Below are 19,096 nucleotides of genomic sequence, written 5' to 3'. Positions count from 1 at the left end.
ATGGGGTCATTTGAAAGCTCTTGTCTACGCAACCCCGGTACCAAATGTAGAGACTCTTCGTGCTCGTATTGTAGACGGCTGTGATACAATACGCCATTCTCCAGGGTTGCATCAGCGCATTAGTGATTCCATGCGACGGAGGGTGGATGCATGTATCATCGCTAACGGAGGACATTTTGAACATTTCCTGCAACAAAGTGTTTCAAGTCACGCTGGTACGTTCTGTTGCTGTGTGTTTTCATTCCATGATTAATGTGATTTGAAGAGACGTAATAAAATGAGCTCTAACATGGAAAGTAAACGTTTCCGGACACATGTCCACATTACATATTTTCTTTATTTGTGTGTGAGGAATGATTCCTGAAAGTTTGGCCGTACCTTTTTGTAACACCCTGTATACAGGGTGGTCCATTGATCGTGACCGGGCCAAATATCTCACGAAATAAGCGGCAAACGAAAAAACTACAAAGAACGAAACTTGTCTAGCTTGAAGGGAGAAACCAGATGGCGCTATGGTTGGCCCGCTAGATGGCACTGCCATAGGTCAAACGGATATCAACTGTGTTTTTTTTAATAGTGATCCCCATTTTTTATTACATATTCGTGAAGTACGTAAAGAAATGTGAATGTTGTAGTTGGACCACTTTTTTCGCTTTGTGATAGTCAGAAACATATGACTCACAATTTTAGACGAACTGCTGTTAACAGGTAGGTTTTTGAAATTAAAATATTAAACGTAGGTACGTTTGAACATTTTATTTCGGTTGTTCCAATGTGATACATGTACCTTTGTGAACTTATCATTTCTGAGAACGTATGCTGTTACAGCGTGATTACTTGTAAATACTATGTTAATGCCATAAATGCTCAAAATAATGTCCGTCAATTTCAATGCATTTGGCAATACGTGTAACGACATTCCTCTCAACAGCGAGTAGTGCGCCTTCCGTAATGTTCACACATGCTTTGACAATGTGCTGACGCATGTTGTCGGGCTTTGTAGGTGGATCACGATAGCAAACATCCTTCAACTTTTCCCACAGAAAGAAATCCGGGGACGTCAGATCCGGTGAACGCGAGGGCCATGGTATGGTGCTTCGACGACCAATCCACCTCTCATGAAATATGCTTTTCGATACCGCTTCAACCGCGCACGAGCTATGTGCCGGACATCCATCATGTTGGAAGTACATCGCCATTCTGTCTTGTAGTGAAACATCTTGTAGTAACATCGGTAGAACATTACGTAGGAAATCAGCATACATTGCACCATTTAGATTACTATCGATAAAATGGGGGCCAATTATCCTTCCTCCCATAATGCCACACCATGCATTAATCCGCCAAAGTCGCTGATGTTCCACTTGTGGCAGCCATCGCGGAGTTTCCGTCGCCCAATAGTGCACATTATGCGGGTTTACGTTACCGCTAAATAGAACGCGTGCAAAAAGTCTGTCGTCGTCCCGTAACTTCTCTTGTGCCCAGTGGCAGAACTGTACACGACGTTCAAAGTAGTCGCCATGCAATTCCTGGTGCATAGATATATGTAAGGGTGCAATCGATGTTGATGTAGCATACTCAACACGGACGTTTTTGAGATTCCCCATTCTCGCGCAGTTTGTCTGCTAGTGATGTGCGGATTAGCAGCTAAAACACCTACTTGGGCACCATCATTTGTTGCAGGTCGTGGCTGACGCTTCACATGTGGCTGATCACTTCCTGTTTCCTTAAATAACGTAACTATCCGGCGAACGCTCCGGACACTTGGATGATGTCGTCCAGGATACCGAGCAGCATACATAGCACACACCCGTTGGGCATTTTGATCACAATAGCCATACATCAACACGATATCGACCTTTTCCGCGATTGGTAAACGGTCAATTTTATCACGGAGCAAATACCGTCCGCACTGGCGGAATGTTACGTGATACCACGTACTTATACGTTTGTGACTATTACAGCGCCATCTATCACAAAGCGAAAAAAGTGATCCAATTAAAACATTCATATTTCTTTACGTACTACACGAATATGTAATAAAAATGGGGATTTCTATTAAAAAAAAAAACGCAATTTATATCCGTTTGACCTATGGCAGCGCCATCTAGCGGGCGAACCATAGCACCATTTGGTTTCCCCCTTCAAGCTAAACGAGTTTCGTTCTTTGTAGTTTTTTCGTTTTATGCTTATTTCATGAGTTATTTGGCCCGGTCACTGTCAATGGACCGCCCTGTATACATGGGTGAACATTAATGAAACCGTCAAATTGCTGGGACGGTAAATGGAGGATAGAAGGTTCTATGAACATGTGTCTGGAAATGGATGATGTCGTACAAGGACAACAAATCATCCTGGAACACAGTATAGCGGCATCACATTCACGTCGCAACAGGTGTTCAGAGTGACGTCAATGTGATTGCACGTGATACGGATAGTAGCAGTTGTCATGCACGATACACATAGTCGTTCTTTGGCTTCCACCACATTGACGAACCACTTGTCTGGAACTTGTACTAGATTCATCTCAATATCCCGTAGCATTTAGTCCTCCAAATCTGGTGCATGCACAGTCCATTACCTCACTGCACGTTCGTCTATCTGAAAGGATCCATCATCACAAAAACGCCCAAAAAGGGCTTGAAATGTTGTGATGTGGTTGGTGTCTGTGAGGATATAGCCGTACTGCCTTTCGCCCGTTTTCATCTGCTTAGCTGTACACAAACACCAACTTCGTTTGTTGCCGACATGAATGCCTGACCATTCTGCAGTTTACACATCCTGCAGCACACAAGGCTGGCTCTGAGCACTATGGGACTTAACAGCTGTGGTCATCAGTCCCCTAGAACTTAGAACTGCTTAAACCTAAATAACCTAAGGACATCACACACACCCATGCCCGAGGCAGGATTCGAACCTGCGACCGTAGCAGCCGCGCGGTTCCGGACTGCGCGCCTAGAACCGCGAGACCACCGCGAGCACACAAGGAACAAACTGCACACGATCAGATGAACTGTTATTCGTCAATGTTATCTACAGTGGCACCGTTCTATTTTTGGACACATGTTCATAGGACATATATTCCTCCATTTGCAGTCAGAATCCCTTCCCTGCAGTTTATCGGTTTTCTTGATGTTTTCTGTGTGTGTGTGTGTGTGTGTGTGTGTGTGTGTGTGTGTGTGTGTGCATCTATATGTTGTTAATATACACTGTTTACTTTATGAACAATGGAAAATAAATCATTATCTTTAAAACATTATTCTCCTTTTCTACACCAATCCAGTTCAGAAATCTGTGGTCATCAGTCCCCTATAACTCAGAACTACTTAAACCTAACTAACCTAAGGACATCACACACATCCATGCCCCAGGCAGGATTCGAACCTGCGACCGTAGAAGTCGCGCGGTTCCGGACTGAGCGTCTAGAACCGCTAGACCACCGCGGCCGGCCCCTACCAATTTATACTCATGGGAACAGCACTACTTCTACAGCGATTTAACAAGAAAATCTAAGCTATTTTTGGATTTCTTGCCAAATTTGGATTTTCCCACTATTCCATACATAGTGGACTTGTGTCAGATGGAGAATATGGAGGATTTGGGGGGGGGGGGGGGGGAAGAAAAGGGAAGGAACTAATGACATCAGCTGCACTGGGACTTCATGCGGAATCAGCAGTGATGAGTGAAAGTGTGTGCCAGACCCAGACCCGAACTTAAGATCTCCCACTTACTGGGCAGTTGTATCAACCAGTGCGTGAACTAGACATAGTGTTTATCATAAATGAGCAAAATATCTCGGCACGCTCCCTGGCCAGCTCACATTCCCTTCCAGGGCAACCTATCCACAGTCCCTATTCATGTTCTACAGATACACTAATTTTAGATTCCCACTGGAGGTCGAATGTAAATGTGCATCTGCACTGAAGGTTATGGGTTCAATGCCCATAGGAGCGAATCAATTATATGAGTGCATGGTGTCTGTTCTTTTGGATGTGTCTGGAAGAACAAACGACATGTGGAACACACAGCTATGATACATATTATGTAAATTGCTGGAGGAGTCGGGAAAGGAAAGGAACTAATGATATCAGTCACAACGGGAATTCATATGGAATCAGTGGCGATGTATGGAATTGTACGCTGGCTCGTGATCTTACATGGCATCTCCAACTTACTAGGCACTTGGACTGTATCCGAGGGACGACCTTGGAAGACAATACCCCATGTTCCAGAACAACAGTACAATAGGGGGATTAGAGAATAATAGCCCTTTATTCGATTTAGTTGGTGGTAACACCATTTGTTGTCCTTTAACAGTCTTGTGTACCTACTGGTAATACCTTGAAGCATATTAACCAGTAAACTAGTGTTCTAAGTGCATTGTATTACGGTACGCAAGGTGACATAGTGGCTCAGTTACGCCATAAAAATCACAATATGACATTTAATTTAAACTTAATTATAACAAATAAGACATTTTTAAAGTTTCTGGAGACCCAATCATTCACATCAATGATGTACAAGGTAAAAACAGATACTGAGTTCATCAAAAATGGACATGAGGTCCTTGTTACAACCAATGTTGAAATACTGGGCTTACAACATGTTTAGTGGGCAACACAAAAACACGCATTCAGAAGGAGATTAGATTAGATTACATTCAGTTTTCGTTCCATTGACCCAAAAATGAGATGATTCTTGTGGGTGTGGAACATGTCAGAAGATATAACATAATATAATACTCACTTCCCTGATCATTTGTAGGGAAACTGTCAAGACATGTGAATACATTACAATAAAATGGAACAGCTAATATTTACAGAGTTAATACACTGGCAGAATGAAGAATAGTTATGAATTTGTAACGGATTTATCGTACACAAAAGACCTAAGCTTGACTGTTGTGACCAAGTGCTGCCATAACTGAAACCTGAAGGATATTTTTCTTAAGCTGCTCTAACAGTCCCTGTTTACATATCCATCTATTGAGTACAAGGGGATGCCAACCAAAAAGACTTTCAAACACTATTCGAACTGTGCTTTATTCGAAACCAAGTTATTCCTCAAATTGTTATACTAGAATGTTTAAAAGCTATCAAGGTAAAACATAAGTAAGAAACGTAATATTATGTGACGACTTCCCTTGCAGCTGTGTCTTCTTATAAATACATCCACATCACCGTCAACACACGTAACATACTAAAATGGATTTGCACATGTTGTTCTGAGTATCGGCAGCTTCGCAGTTTGTTTTCCTGTGTATTGGCAACGTCACATTTTGACGCTGTCAGCACTCAGGATGTCTTATGAGAATCCATTTTAGCATCTTTTATTAGTTTATGCTGATATGTATGTACTTCTTAAGGAGACTCGGCCCCGAGGAAAATGACAACGTAATTTTAGTGTCTTTATTTGTATTTCGCTACCATCGCTCTTAGAGACTCTTGTTCAGCAGTTCTGATGCTGGAGGCCTGACCTTCGAAACATGAAAGTTTAATTATTGCAGAATTAGTTTCTTTCTCGTTAGATGTAGCAAACTTAACGACTAATGTATCCATCTCATAGATAATTAGCGATGTTAAAGTAGATTTTGGCTGATTAACCAATGAGAGTTGCGTAACACGATTGAGTTGCTGGCAAAAGTGGTTCATCAGCGGCTAGTAGCTTCACAGTTTAGGTGGACAACAAATCGTTGGATGATGAAGAATGTGATCACTGGGCTAAGAATGACCCATGGAGTGCCATGCCATGGTACCCATTCACGTCTCCTTTTCAGTCTGATGCTACCTGTAGCTTGACAAATGTGAGCAGCCCGTAGCGGAGTGTCTTCCATGTATTCTACTTTAAAAATGTTGTGCCTAAGCTTGATATTTATTTTATACGTGACATGCCAGTCTGTATGTTTTACTTCTGATGAAGGCACTTTTAGAAGTGCCGAAACCAGGTCAAAAGACTTAATTTTCACGACCGAGGGCTGTAATTGCTTTAATTTTATTCTGTTCTTTTTACCTTGCATGAAGAGACAAATTTGTGGCTGGCATTTGTAGGCTGACAATGAGGAAAAAGAGTGGTGTAGCAGTTGGTTTGTACCCCATTTGAGAAGTTCATCAATGACAGATTCAATATACATCCCACGAGCGGGAAAAAAAGTGCCGATCTGCGTGAATGTGTAAATCTCTACACGTTCATTTCCATCCCAAGATTGATACGTATTTAGGAAGCATTCATAGCTTACCAACAGTGTGATTGGCGCGGGGTGTAATGCAATTCTATTTAATTCTTCATTGTTTTTTCCAATGTACGATCAGTGCAAGCACTCGATCTTAATAGGGTCTTTGTTCATTGTAACCTAAATTTTCACCTGATGAAAGTTAGTTCTGGTGCAATACATCAGGTACTTTCAGCTGCAACATGAAACTGGTAAAAATTGTCGGTCCCTTTTCATGTACTGTTACATACACGAGCTCACATAGAATGATTCCAGTGTACATACTGTTTACCTTTCTAGAGATTATCCTCAAATTTGCAAACATTTATTGAGTTAGAATTATCTGTTATTTTCTGAGACCTAATGCCTTTTGTGGGAGGTAGCTTTGATGAACTAAATCCATGAAGCATGATGCACAAGAACATGGCTCAATTTAATTTTGGAACTTTCTTTAGAAAACATTTTGATGTAATTGAAGCAATTCAATCGGACTACATAGCCCAAGATAAGTAACTCGTTTCATCTAAAAGATGCTGTTTCAGGTAGCATTTTTGTCTTAATATTTATTTGCGAATCTTGAAGAACACTGAAGTAAGCCGTTCAGGAAATCCTCGAGGTTTTTATATTACAACGATTCTCCTTTATGTATTACTTGTATTCTGGTATATTACACATACTAAAATTGTATAGCTTATGTAGTACAAATGTTCATTACTGTGTCGTCTAAAAATTTCAGGTAAACCAGTCACGAACTTTTCCGAGATTTTTCGTAACGTTTCCTCTTTATATATTACATATGTATTTACATATTATATATTAAAAATATTTATAACTTGTGGCTGTCCGAATGTTAATTAGAGTATGAAGTAAAAATGTGAAGTAAATCGATCTAGTGTTTTTCAATATTTCTGGTAATAACATAAAACAACGACCTGTCTTTCTGTAGTGGTATAGATGTATATTGACGGAACTGGGTAGGCGTGGGGATAGAAGGGCTATTAAAACATACAAAACGAAACTTACCACAAAATGTTAAAATAAAAATTAAACAGAATGTCTTTTATGCATATAGGAAATGGCTGAATTTCATTGGTAGATTACAAATCAGGCAGCGTGTTGGAGGGAGGAGGAGAGGGACAGAGATACACATTAGCAATTGCGAAGCATTGCTAGGTTGGCTAGGATATTACAAACACAATTAGCATCTGAACAATACTGGTAATGTATGATGGTCGCTGCATTGCATTTTGATCTAGTGCATCTTCCTTAAAACTGGCCTTCAGCACACCTTTAAGTCGTAAAAACGATTGCATACTTCAGACGTGTTGATTGGTCGACTCCATAAGAATGATACCACAGTCCACTATTATAAAAGTAGCTGAGCGGAAATCTAAGGGAACTATGGCAGTTAGCAGTTAAGTGATGGGAGCGAAAGGGGCTAATCTGGTTTTATAGCTTGAGATGACACTGCGTATTCGTTTCTGAGTAATACTAGGTTGGTGCATAAGTTGGTAGTGTTGTTATTTTGCGTGTTGTTATTCCGGTTGCTATGGCTTTACTTATCGTTTTTTATTTGCAATTCACTGTTGCTGTTTGAGTTCACGTATTATCATTTTGCCATTTGGAGATTGAGGGTGGAGCTGTGGAAGCCATAGAATGGAGTACGAAGTGGAGAAATCGGGTCAAAACTACCCGGGAATACATCCAGCAAATAGCTGACGACTTTTTCTGTAAGCGCTACTCGGAAATGAAGAGGATTGTACAGGAGAGGAAATCATGACGGACTGCATCAAACTGTTAAATGAAAGCTACAAAAACAGAAAAAAAGTGCTTTTGGTCCAGACTTCCTGTTGAAGTTAGTTGTTGTGTACATAGTTCCGCGTAGTCAGCGCGAACACAACTTTCCCAATAGAGCGCGCCCCGCTAAGCACAACAGCGCAGGCGCAGCGCTCGTCCGTCTCCGCACTACGAGATGGCGCTGGTTAGAGACGGACCAAATTCTTCTTCCGCCGATCCGCGTATTAATATGTAACGCAGCAAATGAGATTGCTGCAAACGTAGAACCTTTTCTCCTCGCGGATCACACTCGCGCAGTGATACCTGAACGCTCGAGGTATTATAACGAGTGTACAGACCTCCGATTAGTCAGTCTGCATTAGTCTGCACCAGTCTGCATTTGTCTGTACCAGTCTATGGTCAAATGTCAATCTGCGCCTAATAAGATTATCATATTCCTGTACATAGCCATGAAGATAAATGTGTAGACACTTTGTCAAGTATCAGAGATATGTGAGAATAAGATTAACGTACCAAGACCAAAGGAACTTCAGATTGTCAATTGTAAATAGCATCGAGAACCAAGTTAAGTTATTTTTATGCTTATTATTACTTTAATAAATGTGTGTGAAAATTAATCAAGTTCTGTTTAAAGTTGGTCACCGTCAATCTGCTACTCTAAGCGTGCAAGTGGCATTTCTATCGTCTGACCTAACGGCAGAAGATAAACACGCCACGCCGGCCGCAGTGGCCGTGCGGTTCTAGGCGCTCCAGTCCGGAGCCGCGCTGCTGCTACGGTCGCAGGTTCCAATCCTGCCTCGGGCATTGGTGTGTGTGATGTTCTTAGGTTAGTTAGGTTTAAGTGGTTCTAAGTTCTAGGGGGCTGATGACCACAGCAGTTGAGTCCCATAGTGCTCAGAGCCATAAACACGCCACGATAAGAACACGAGACGTATTGCTGACACTCGCGCACTTCGCTAGAGCGACAAGTCAAATAATCTGATGGTGTGTGTACCGAAGGTCTTACAGTACGCACACCACATTAGTGACACGACATATTGCTTCCATTTTTTTGTCATTTTTTTGTTACCTGAATTTTTGCCTTTGGACATATTTCATTTTAATTTTTGTTATTGAACCATCATACCAAGCACTTTTCTTGCATATATGGGGCTTGTGGTAATGGATCAATTTTGTTTCTCTAATAAAGTGTACCTATGAAAACATACTTACGCCACCAGAACTAGCAGCCATTCCGCTCTACAGCCACAGTGCAGCTGTATTCATATCAGTGCAGTATTTCGACTGTGGCACGAAGCACCATAATTTCCTGAAGAAACGAGAGATCTTCTCGCAGATCGTGCTGGCGGTGCTGTCGAGTCTGTGCATTGCGCTGGGGGTAAATGGTGGTACATACCTTCGCGACTAAACAGGAGACCACCTCGGTGTGCTGCCGCATCTCAACGTGCCACCTGCTGCTATTACACACACACCTCCGGGCGGCAGCGCAGTGCGGGCGGTGGCGTACCTTGCGCAGGAAGCGCGAGATCTTGTCGCCGTGCTCCCAGGGCGTGACCCAGCCCTTGCTGGCGCTGCACTCGAGCGCGCGCGTCGCGTTGCCCGGCAGCTGGCCGCGCCGCAGCGAGCCGCGGAACACGTCCGGCTTCTTGCGCAGCAGCCGGTTCATCGCCTCCACCAGCACCAGCACCGCGTCGTACATCAGCGCCGCCGGCGCCTGCCCGAACCGTCAGACACAGTGTGAACACCGACTTCTGCCCGCGTAAACTTATGCCGCATATTGCACACATACACTACTGGCCATTACAATTGCTACAACAAGAAGAAATGCAGATGATAAACAGGTATTCATTGGACAAATATATTATACTAGAACTGACATGTGATTACATTTTCACGCAGTTTGGGTGCACAGATCCTGAGAAATCAGGTACCCAGAACAACAACCTCTGGCCGTAGTAACGGCCTTGATACGCCTGGGCATTGAGTCAAACAGAGCTTGGATGGCGTGTACAGGTACAGCTGCCCTTGCAGCTTCAACACGATACCACAGTTCATCAAGAGTAGTGAGTGCGTATTCTGACGAGCCAGTTGCTCGGCCACTATTGACCAGACGTTTTCATTTGGTGAGAGATCTGGAGAATGTGCTGGCCAGCAGTCGAACTTTTTCTGTATCCAGAAAGGCCCGTACAGGACCTGCAACATGCGGTCGTCCATTATCCTGCTGAATTGTTGAGTTTCGCAGGGATCGAATGAAGGGTAGAGCCACGGGTCGTAACACGCCTGAAATATAACGTCCACTTTTCAAAGCGCCGTCAATGCGAACAAGAGGTGACCGAGACCTGTAACCAATGGCACCCCATAACATCACGCCGGGTGATACGCCTGTATGGCGATGACGAATACACGCTCCAATGTGCGTTTACCGCGATGTCGCCAAACACGGATGCGACCATCATGATGCTGTAAACAGAACATGGATTCATCCGAACAAATGACGTTTTGCCATTCGTACACCCAGGTTCGTCGTTGGGTACACCACCGCAGGCACTCCTGTCTCTGATGCAGCGTCAAGGGTAACCGCAGCCATGGTCTCCGAGCTGCTGCAAACGTCGTCGATCTGTTCGTGCAGATGGTTTTTGTCTTGCAAACGTCCCCAGCCGGCTTGGTTGGCCGAGGGGTTCTAGGCGCTACAGTCTGGAACCTCGTGACCGCTACGGTCGCAGGTTCGAATCCTGCCTCGTGCATGGATATCTGTGATGTCCTTAGGTTAGACAGCTGTAAGTAGTTCTAAGTTGTAGGGGACTGATGTCTTTAGAAGTTAAGTCCCATAATGCTAAGAGCCATTTGAACCATTTTTGAAACGTCCCCATCTGTTGACTCAGGAATCGAGAAGTGGCTGCACGATCCGTTGCAGTCATGCGGATAAGATGCCTGTCATCTCGACTGCTAGTGATAAGAGGCCGTTGGGATCTAGCACGGCGTTCCGTATCACCAACCTGAACCCAATGATTCCATATTCTGCTAACAGTCATTGGATCTCGACCAACGCGAGCAGCAATTTCACGATACGATAAACCGCAATCGCGATAGGCTACAATCCGACCTTTATCAAAGTCGGAAACGTGATGGTACGCATTTCTCCTCCTTATACGAGGCATCACAACAACGTTTCACCAGGCAACGCCGGTCCACTGCTGTTTGTGTATGAGAAATCGGCTGGAAACTTTCCTCATGTCAGCACGTTGTAGGTGTCCCCACCGGCGCCAACCTTGTGTGAATGCTCTGAAATTTAATCATTTGCATATAACAGCATCTTCTTCCTGTCGGTTAACTTTCGCGTCTGTAGCACGTCATCTTGGTGGTGTAGCCATTTTAATGGCCAGTAGTGTACCTCCTCATTGGTTTATCCGTAAATACCTGCGGTTTTTTAGAAGATGACTTAGCGGAAACCGTAAAAAATATCGAAAAAAGCCTCGTTCACTGGAGAGGGCATCTCTTCAAGTTTAGGTTCGTAGTGGCGTAGTTTTAAAGCGCACCATTAGCGGGCAGATGTTTCCGAATGTGAAGAGGAGTCACCTGCGCCTCATTTTCGCGTCGAATACGTTTGCGCATACAGATAGGCAACGCAATGAGCAGATTTCCAGGAAAAGCTGCCTTCCCGGGCTACAAGAAAGATTTTAACGAATTCCGCGCACTTGCTCCTCCGCCCCATTGACGTTGCCCCAACACAGATGTTTCCTACACGGAGCACAATTCTAAGTTAAAAACTTGTAGGGGAACCTGTATCCACTGATATTTATCTGTTTCCTGTATGCCTTGTATGTTTCGCATAGTTGTCTTCTGAAACCCAGTGGTACTTATCTTTCTTTCTTTCTTTCGCTACTGCCTTTATCCCGAATTTGTGCGCAGGATCAGCAGGGTTACGTACGGATTTGGCATGGTGAATTTTAAGGGGTGGCCGGATGCCCTCTGCCGCCACCCCAAACCCCCCTAGGACGGGATTAGTGTACCCCAGCTGTCTGTGTCTAGTGTAAATCGTGAAACAGTGTGAATATGTTGCAAATGTCTGCGAGCCGTGGAACTGAGGCGGGACGTGGGGACCAGCCCGGTATTCACTTAGTAGGATGTGGAAAACCGCCTAAAAACGACATCCTGGCTGGCCGGCACACTGGCAGTCGTCGTTAATCCGCCAGCGCGCCTACCCGGGTCCAGGGAGCAGAGGTACTTATCTACAACCCTATAAATATTTCACATATATATTCAACAAATTTTAGATATATTTCTATTCAGATTTCATGTGAATCCTGACGAAAATTGTGATTCTGCCTGGGTAGGAAATGTCGTGGACCGTTGGCAGTGGCCCTATTTTCCAGAGATAAAAATGAAACCAACAATCTTGACCTACGCGTTCGTACTAACACTATCCGACCGTCGGTATTTTACGAGGTAGTACTGAAACGTAATACCTCCTAATTTCTTATGTGAAAACTCTTAAATCTTTTTAAATAAAACAAATGTTAATAACATTCTACATTTTAATTCTTCATTTCTACGCTGAATGACGTCCGCCCTACAGGGCTCCAAACTGAAGCGGTGTAACACGGCGGTATGTAACGTAACTATGTTTGTGTTTGATAAAGAGCGTGCTGGATTCGAGTTCCGAATTCCGAGACTTCATCAGCACTTGGAACACGCACTCCTTCAGCATTACAGTCCCAGGCCACACACGACCGCCGCGAGATCTGCAACAATCCGATGCCTTCGGTTCACTCTCATCGATCACTCTCCATACCGTCTCAACTTGGCCCATCCGATTTTCCTCTGTTTCCAAAACTTAAAGAACACGTTCGAGGAACTCACTTTAATAGTGATGAAGCGTTCCAAGCATAGGTGAGCTTGTGGCTGCATCGTCACAGCCAAACACTCTATTGTCAATATAAGCAAAATGGTCTCTCATTAGGAGATATGTGTTCTCTGCCAGTGGACTATGTTGAGAAATAAATATGTAGGCATGATGAGTAAAGATACAGAATTTTAGTAACTTTTGTTTTGTTAAAAAGCTTTCAGAGTTTTCATATAAAAAATTCGAGGGCAGTACATTTCAGTACGCCCTCTTAGATCTATATTGTACTTACAAACGAGGAGTCATGATTGTACAACATTCGGCTGAAATTGCTCCAGATGTCCTAATTTATGCATCTATGTCATTACCCCACCCCCATCACCTTCCCATATGGAATACTGGTGGTTCTTACTCTCACAGTGCTCCTCTCCAGAGTAAGTGATATCTGTACTAAGCTTGGTGAACATCGAATGAGTACTTTAGGAAACAGATGTGCAATCAATGTACATATATACATGATTTTTATATAATGTAGATAGGCACCACTGTCATAACAAACACACTCACTTTAAAATTAACGTAACGTAAAAACAAATAAACTGCCAGCCATTAAAATTTCAGCACCAGGAAGTGTACCAACAAAATTTAACTTCTTCTGCCTGCACAGTAAAGTAAAAATAACACATGATTAAATCCCTAGATGGTTAGCGGTGTCGACGGTGAGAAATTCAACAAACCGGTCTGCCTCCTATGGCAGGGTAAATGGCTACAACCCGGCTGCGTGCTATGTCGAACTGATCTTGGATCACAAATATGATCGGGTCATTCCATGCTGCTTCAACTCTACGCCACGATTCACCATCCATAGTGGCCGGAGAGTGGACGCATGCCAGTCTCTCAGAAACCCATAACATTGGTGTAAGTTAAGGCGTTAGCCGAGCACCCTATGTACATGAAAGGTAATCCAGTAGATAGGGCCAACCATTCATCTTGTTGTTGTTGTTGTTGTGGTTTTCAGTCCTGAGACTGGTTTGATGCAGCTCTCCATGCTACTCTATCCTGTGCAAGCTTCTTCATCTCCCACTAACTACTCCAGCCTACATCCTTCTGAATCTGCTTAGTGTATTCATCTCTTGGTCTCCCTCTACGATTTTTACCCTCCACGTTGCCCCCTCCCCCCCCCCCCCGTACTAAATTGATGATCCCTTGATGCCTCAGAACATGTCCTACCAACCGATCCCTTATTGTAGTCAAGTTGTGCCACAAACTCTTCTTCTCCCCAATTCTATTCAATACCTACTCATTAGTTTCATCTTAACACATTAGATTTCCAATGACTGCCACCAGCCGGCCGGGGTGGCGGAGCGGTTCTAGGTGCTACAGTTTGGAACCGCGCGACCGCTACGGTCGCAGGTTCGAATCCTGCCTTGGGAATGGATGTGTGTGATGTACTTAGGTTAGTTAGGTTTAAGTAGTACTAAGTCTAGGGGACTGATGACCTCAGAAGTTAAGTCCCATAGTGCTGAGAGCCATTTGAACCATTTTGACTGCCACCAGATTTCCAATGACTGCTACCAGAATTACCTTTTATGAGAACCGAAAGTAATCGTCTGATTCTTCAGTTTCTCCAGGCGTGTCGTTCACCAAATGCCACTCTCTACCATCATGCTAAGAGACGATAACGATATCCATGACGGCAAATTCAGTCAGATAATGAGTTAGTTAAATGTTCAATATATCGTACGATAAACGTCATAAAGGAGAATGTGTCATTTGAACAGATACAGAACACAAAAAAATGAAAGGAATATTTGTACTACTGTATGCTAGACGCTGACAAGTTTTCTTCTGTTTAAATCACGAATTACTTCTGTTCAAGAATTAATCTGTGGTATAGATGGAGTAAGGAGAAAAATCTGTAATCTACACTTGAACACAGGATGGCATTAGAAATTTTGTTTCCGTATCAAATACTTTCATGGTCGCGTATTTAACACCTTCCTGTGTCAAAGTTAGAATCATCAAAGTGTAACATAGATTTTTCTCAAGTCATTTTTCCTTCTAGTGCTGTTCATGTGAATATTTCTGATACTCCCAAACTCAGACAGATTGTTGACAACGATTTTCATAACTGAATGAGTCCGCTTCGAGAGTGTGATTAACATTCCCAGCTGCTTAACGAGATTCCAACAACATGCATATGTGTGGACCCAATAGACAATTCTGACTACCTTCTTCTGCGTAATGAATATTTTTTTGCCTAAGGGAGGAGTTAAGGGAGAATCTCATTTTTTAAGATCTGGGTAAATGAAATTATGGAAAATTTGTTAACTTACTGACTTCATATGCTCAAGTTGGTCAGTTTTTCTTATGGCAAAAGTGTCCTAACCTAAACGTTTTAGAGGATCTGCTATATGGATTTTCCAGTTTAAATTTTCATCAGTATCCAGCGTACGCTACCCTTTAGACTTCAAAAAGGGAAGACTTGTATTTTTTTCAAAGTTCAAAGCTAGCCCATTTGTGGATAACCACTCATTAACTGTCACCAAAACCTCATTTACTACATTCATTGTTGATACTTGTCCGCTTGGTATCATATGCGTGAATCATCTTCAGACAGGGTTGATTAAGCCTCCTGATACAAATTACGTGGTAGATCATGAACGAATCTTGTGAGAATCTCTTTATAATTCCTCGCCATGCAGATGGTGTGGCGTCCCTCTTTGTATTATTCGACCAGCCTAATGTAACTTTCTGCTTTCTATTTCTTAAACAGGACCTAAACCATATACGTGGTGTACTGTATTTTCTACAAAAACATAACTTTTATAGTAGAATATTGTGACCATCACAAAGAAATACTTTCGATAAGTGACAAACCATTTCAAGTAGTGACATTTTATATTTTAGTGATTTTATTACTGTCTCAATAAATGTATAAATAGCTATCTCAGTTGAGTGGCACTTTTGAAACCCAAATTAGGATTGGGTATGTATCCCATCAGTGTAGCTACATGTGGGTAACAGCCAAAGGCGCCCATTTCTAGGGGCAAGGGGCTTCAGCCGCCCTCTACTTCTACCACCCTAGCTCTCGGGCTAAGTTAAAAATATAGTGTAGTCAGGTGTTTATCTTTCAAGAAAATAATTTAAAAGTCGCTATTAACCACGTTTTTATCGGGGTCGGAACTGGAATTTTTTTATCGCTGCTTAGAAGTCGCCACTATTCTTTCAAAATATTACAAACCAGCTTATCGCCCGCTGCTTCGTTCGGAGAAACTTTTTTTTTATTTAATCGACTTTTCATGTTGTTCACACATTGCCTCACCTTCTAAGCTTTAAGCTTTTCACACTAGTAAATGCCATATAAGTATTGTCTTTTCCGAATGTATTTCTGGCCAAAAAGCGGTTCTTGTAGTTGGAATCCTAAGTTCTGTTAATCATGCCTTTTACGATGTTGTGGAGATATTTCCGTAGCAACTTTCATCCTCTAACAAATATTTCTTTATATCTAACAGAGACTTGAAACACCAGTCTTCATAAATTTAGCTTTAAAATATTTTTAATGTAACGAAATACTTTCATAAAAATTTTCATTTCCAATTGCACTTCCTTAAGGGGTTGAATTTCCAGAAACACTGGAACACGTACTTTTTTACGTCTAACCAGGAAGTCAAATACCAATTGTCATAGATGTAGCCTTAAAATCCTTTAGTTCGTTAGTAACTATATTTTAAAAAATGTTCACCCATTTTTTTATCCCCTTAGTGGTTGAATTTCCATAAAAATGATGAAACACGTACTTTTTTTTTAAATTGAGAAACCAAATACCAGTTTTCATAGTTCCAGCTTCCAAATTCTCTTAATAACGACATATTATCAAAAAGCCTTTCATCCTCTATTTCACCCCCTCATTAATGGACAGTTCCAGCTTCCAAATTCTCTTAATAACGACATATTATCAAAAAGCCTTTCATCCTCTATTTTACCCCCTCATTAATGGACAGTCCCTTCTTAAACGGTGGCTTCAGTATGGGCTGGGCAATGATCAGTCAGACAGTAATTCAGTCAGTCAGGACGCTGCCTTTTATACACAGCGTGTTACAAAAAGGTACGGCCAAACTTTCAGGAAACATTCCTCACACACAAAGAAAGAAAATATGTTATGTGGACATGTGTCCGGAAACGCTTACGTTATTACTTCTCTTCGAATCACATTAATCATGGAATGGAAACACACAGCAACAAAACGTACCAGCGTGACTTCAAGCACTTTGTTACAGGAAATGTTCAAAATGTCCTCCGTTAGCGAGGATACATGCATCCATCCTCCGTCGCATGGAATCCCTGATGCGCTGATGCAGCCCTGGAGAATGGCGTATAGTATCACAGCCGTCCACAATACGAGCACGAAGAGTCTCTACATTTGGTACCGGGGTTGCGTAGACAAGAGCTTTCAAATGCCCCCGTAAATGAAAGTCAAGAGGGTTGAGGTCAGGAGAGCGTGGAGCCCATGGAATTGGTCCGCCTCTACCAATCCATCGGTCACCGAATGTGTTGTTGAGAAGCGTACGTACACTTCGACTGAAATGTGCAGGAGCTCCATCGTGCATGAACCACATGTTGTACTTGTAAAGGCACATGTTCTAGCAGCACAGGTAGAGTATCCCGTATGAAATCATGATAACGTGCTCCATTGAGCGTAGGTGGACGAAACTAAAACGAGCTCTAACATGGAAATTAAGCGTTTCCGGACACATGTCCACATAACATCTTTTCTTTATTTGTGCGTATGGAATGTTTCCTGAAAGTTTGGCCGTACCTTTTTGTAACATCCTGTATAGAGATATGCCATATCCGACGATCTGGCCTCGTTCCTACGAACTATCGTACGGGCGCCCTTGTTGACAACCAAGGAGTGAACTGTGAGACCTGAGTTTCTCCCGATGTATACATTATTCGAATAACTTACGGGAATGCAGCCGGGTGACGTCTCCGACAACCGCCGATATTTCAACAGAGTTTTAACTGCAATACGTAAGCGCTGCACATGGGAATTTAAATCTCAACAATTCCGGAAAGTTAACACACACACACACACACACACACACACACACACGCACACACACACCAGTACGCACTGTAGAGAATAGCGACTTCACGCAACCACAGGAGTTTTAAGTTGCGTGATTTCTGTGTGTGTGTGTGTGTGTGTGTGTGTGTGTGTGTGTATGTGTGTTCGCGTTGCGGAATTGTTGTGCAAACCGAGGCTTTAAGTTCCATTGCACAACGCTTACTTGCTGATTATACTGCAGTTTTGTCTTGAAAGTACGGGGAGTGCTTTTGTGGAAAGCTCGTGGTTGTGTGCGTCACCCGACTGCATTCCCGCAATGTATTTGAAGAAGTCCATTACCTTCTCAAAAAATTTTGAAAAATGTTATAAGCCATGATACTGGGCGATAGTTATTGATATAACTTCTTATAGAGAGGTGTAACAATGGAATAATTTAATTTACTAAAGAAAATAATGTAAAAAAGTTATGCATAGTTTGTAATTTTCAGTATACACTATACAGCGTTCAGTATACTGAAAACTGCGGTCTGGGCATAAAAATTTGTTTTGATTAATAAATTGCATTAAGAGCCCCAACTTAATGCAATTTACTAAATAAAAAAATTGAATGTAAATATCTTTTTATGCCCAGACCGCAGTTTTCAATACCACTGTATAAGGTATACAGAAAATTGCATCCCTGACAATGCCGGGCTTCACTAATAATTTAATCTCTCACTGCAGACATGGTGAATTAAAAATGTATTATATAAGTGACTAAGAACATTACATATTACAGAGCCACAAGTTCTAATTGATTTTCAGGGATACTATCCAACACATTTTAAGCTTCTGGGAATTATGACGGTCTTCTTATTTGAGATGGGGATATGAACCTGAATTTTTTTGACTGGATGTCCTCTGTATTACCTCTTCCGTGCACCGTTTTGCTCTAGTATCTGATCCGTCTGCGCTAATTTCTCACTCATTTTTTACTACATACGCAAATCATTGCTTATTCTGGCTAAATCGTAGATGTTCCTTCTCCATTGTGAGGATACTCTGATACCTGTAGCCATTCATAGTTACTTTAATGACTTCCCAGTATTTCATTTAATTAGCAATTTTGCAAAACGCCTTTCAACAATTGATGCAAATTAATTAGAGCTAGTTGTGGGTTCACTGCAAACGTCATCTT

General features: G+C 42.3%; 1 protein-coding gene across 1 annotated transcript in view; it reads right to left on the bottom strand.

Moving 5' to 3' along the window:
• The window catches only part of LOC126481362 (glutamate receptor 1-like), a 1,387,178-nt gene that overhangs the window by 307,959 nt on the left and 1,060,123 nt on the right, over positions 1–19,096 (bottom strand). The window contains exon 8 of the mRNA XM_050105062.1: positions 9,513–9,719. Coding sequence (XP_049961019.1) covers positions 9,513–9,719 — 207 coding nt within the window. The remainder of the gene's footprint in view (positions 1–9,512; positions 9,720–19,096) is intronic.

This window comes from Schistocerca serialis, chromosome 5, assembly GCF_023864345.2.
Source record: "Schistocerca serialis cubense isolate TAMUIC-IGC-003099 chromosome 5, iqSchSeri2.2, whole genome shotgun sequence".
Classification (NCBI taxonomy): domain Eukaryota; kingdom Metazoa; phylum Arthropoda; class Insecta; order Orthoptera; family Acrididae; genus Schistocerca; species Schistocerca serialis.
This window is presented reverse-complemented; position numbering and strand designations above follow the sequence as displayed.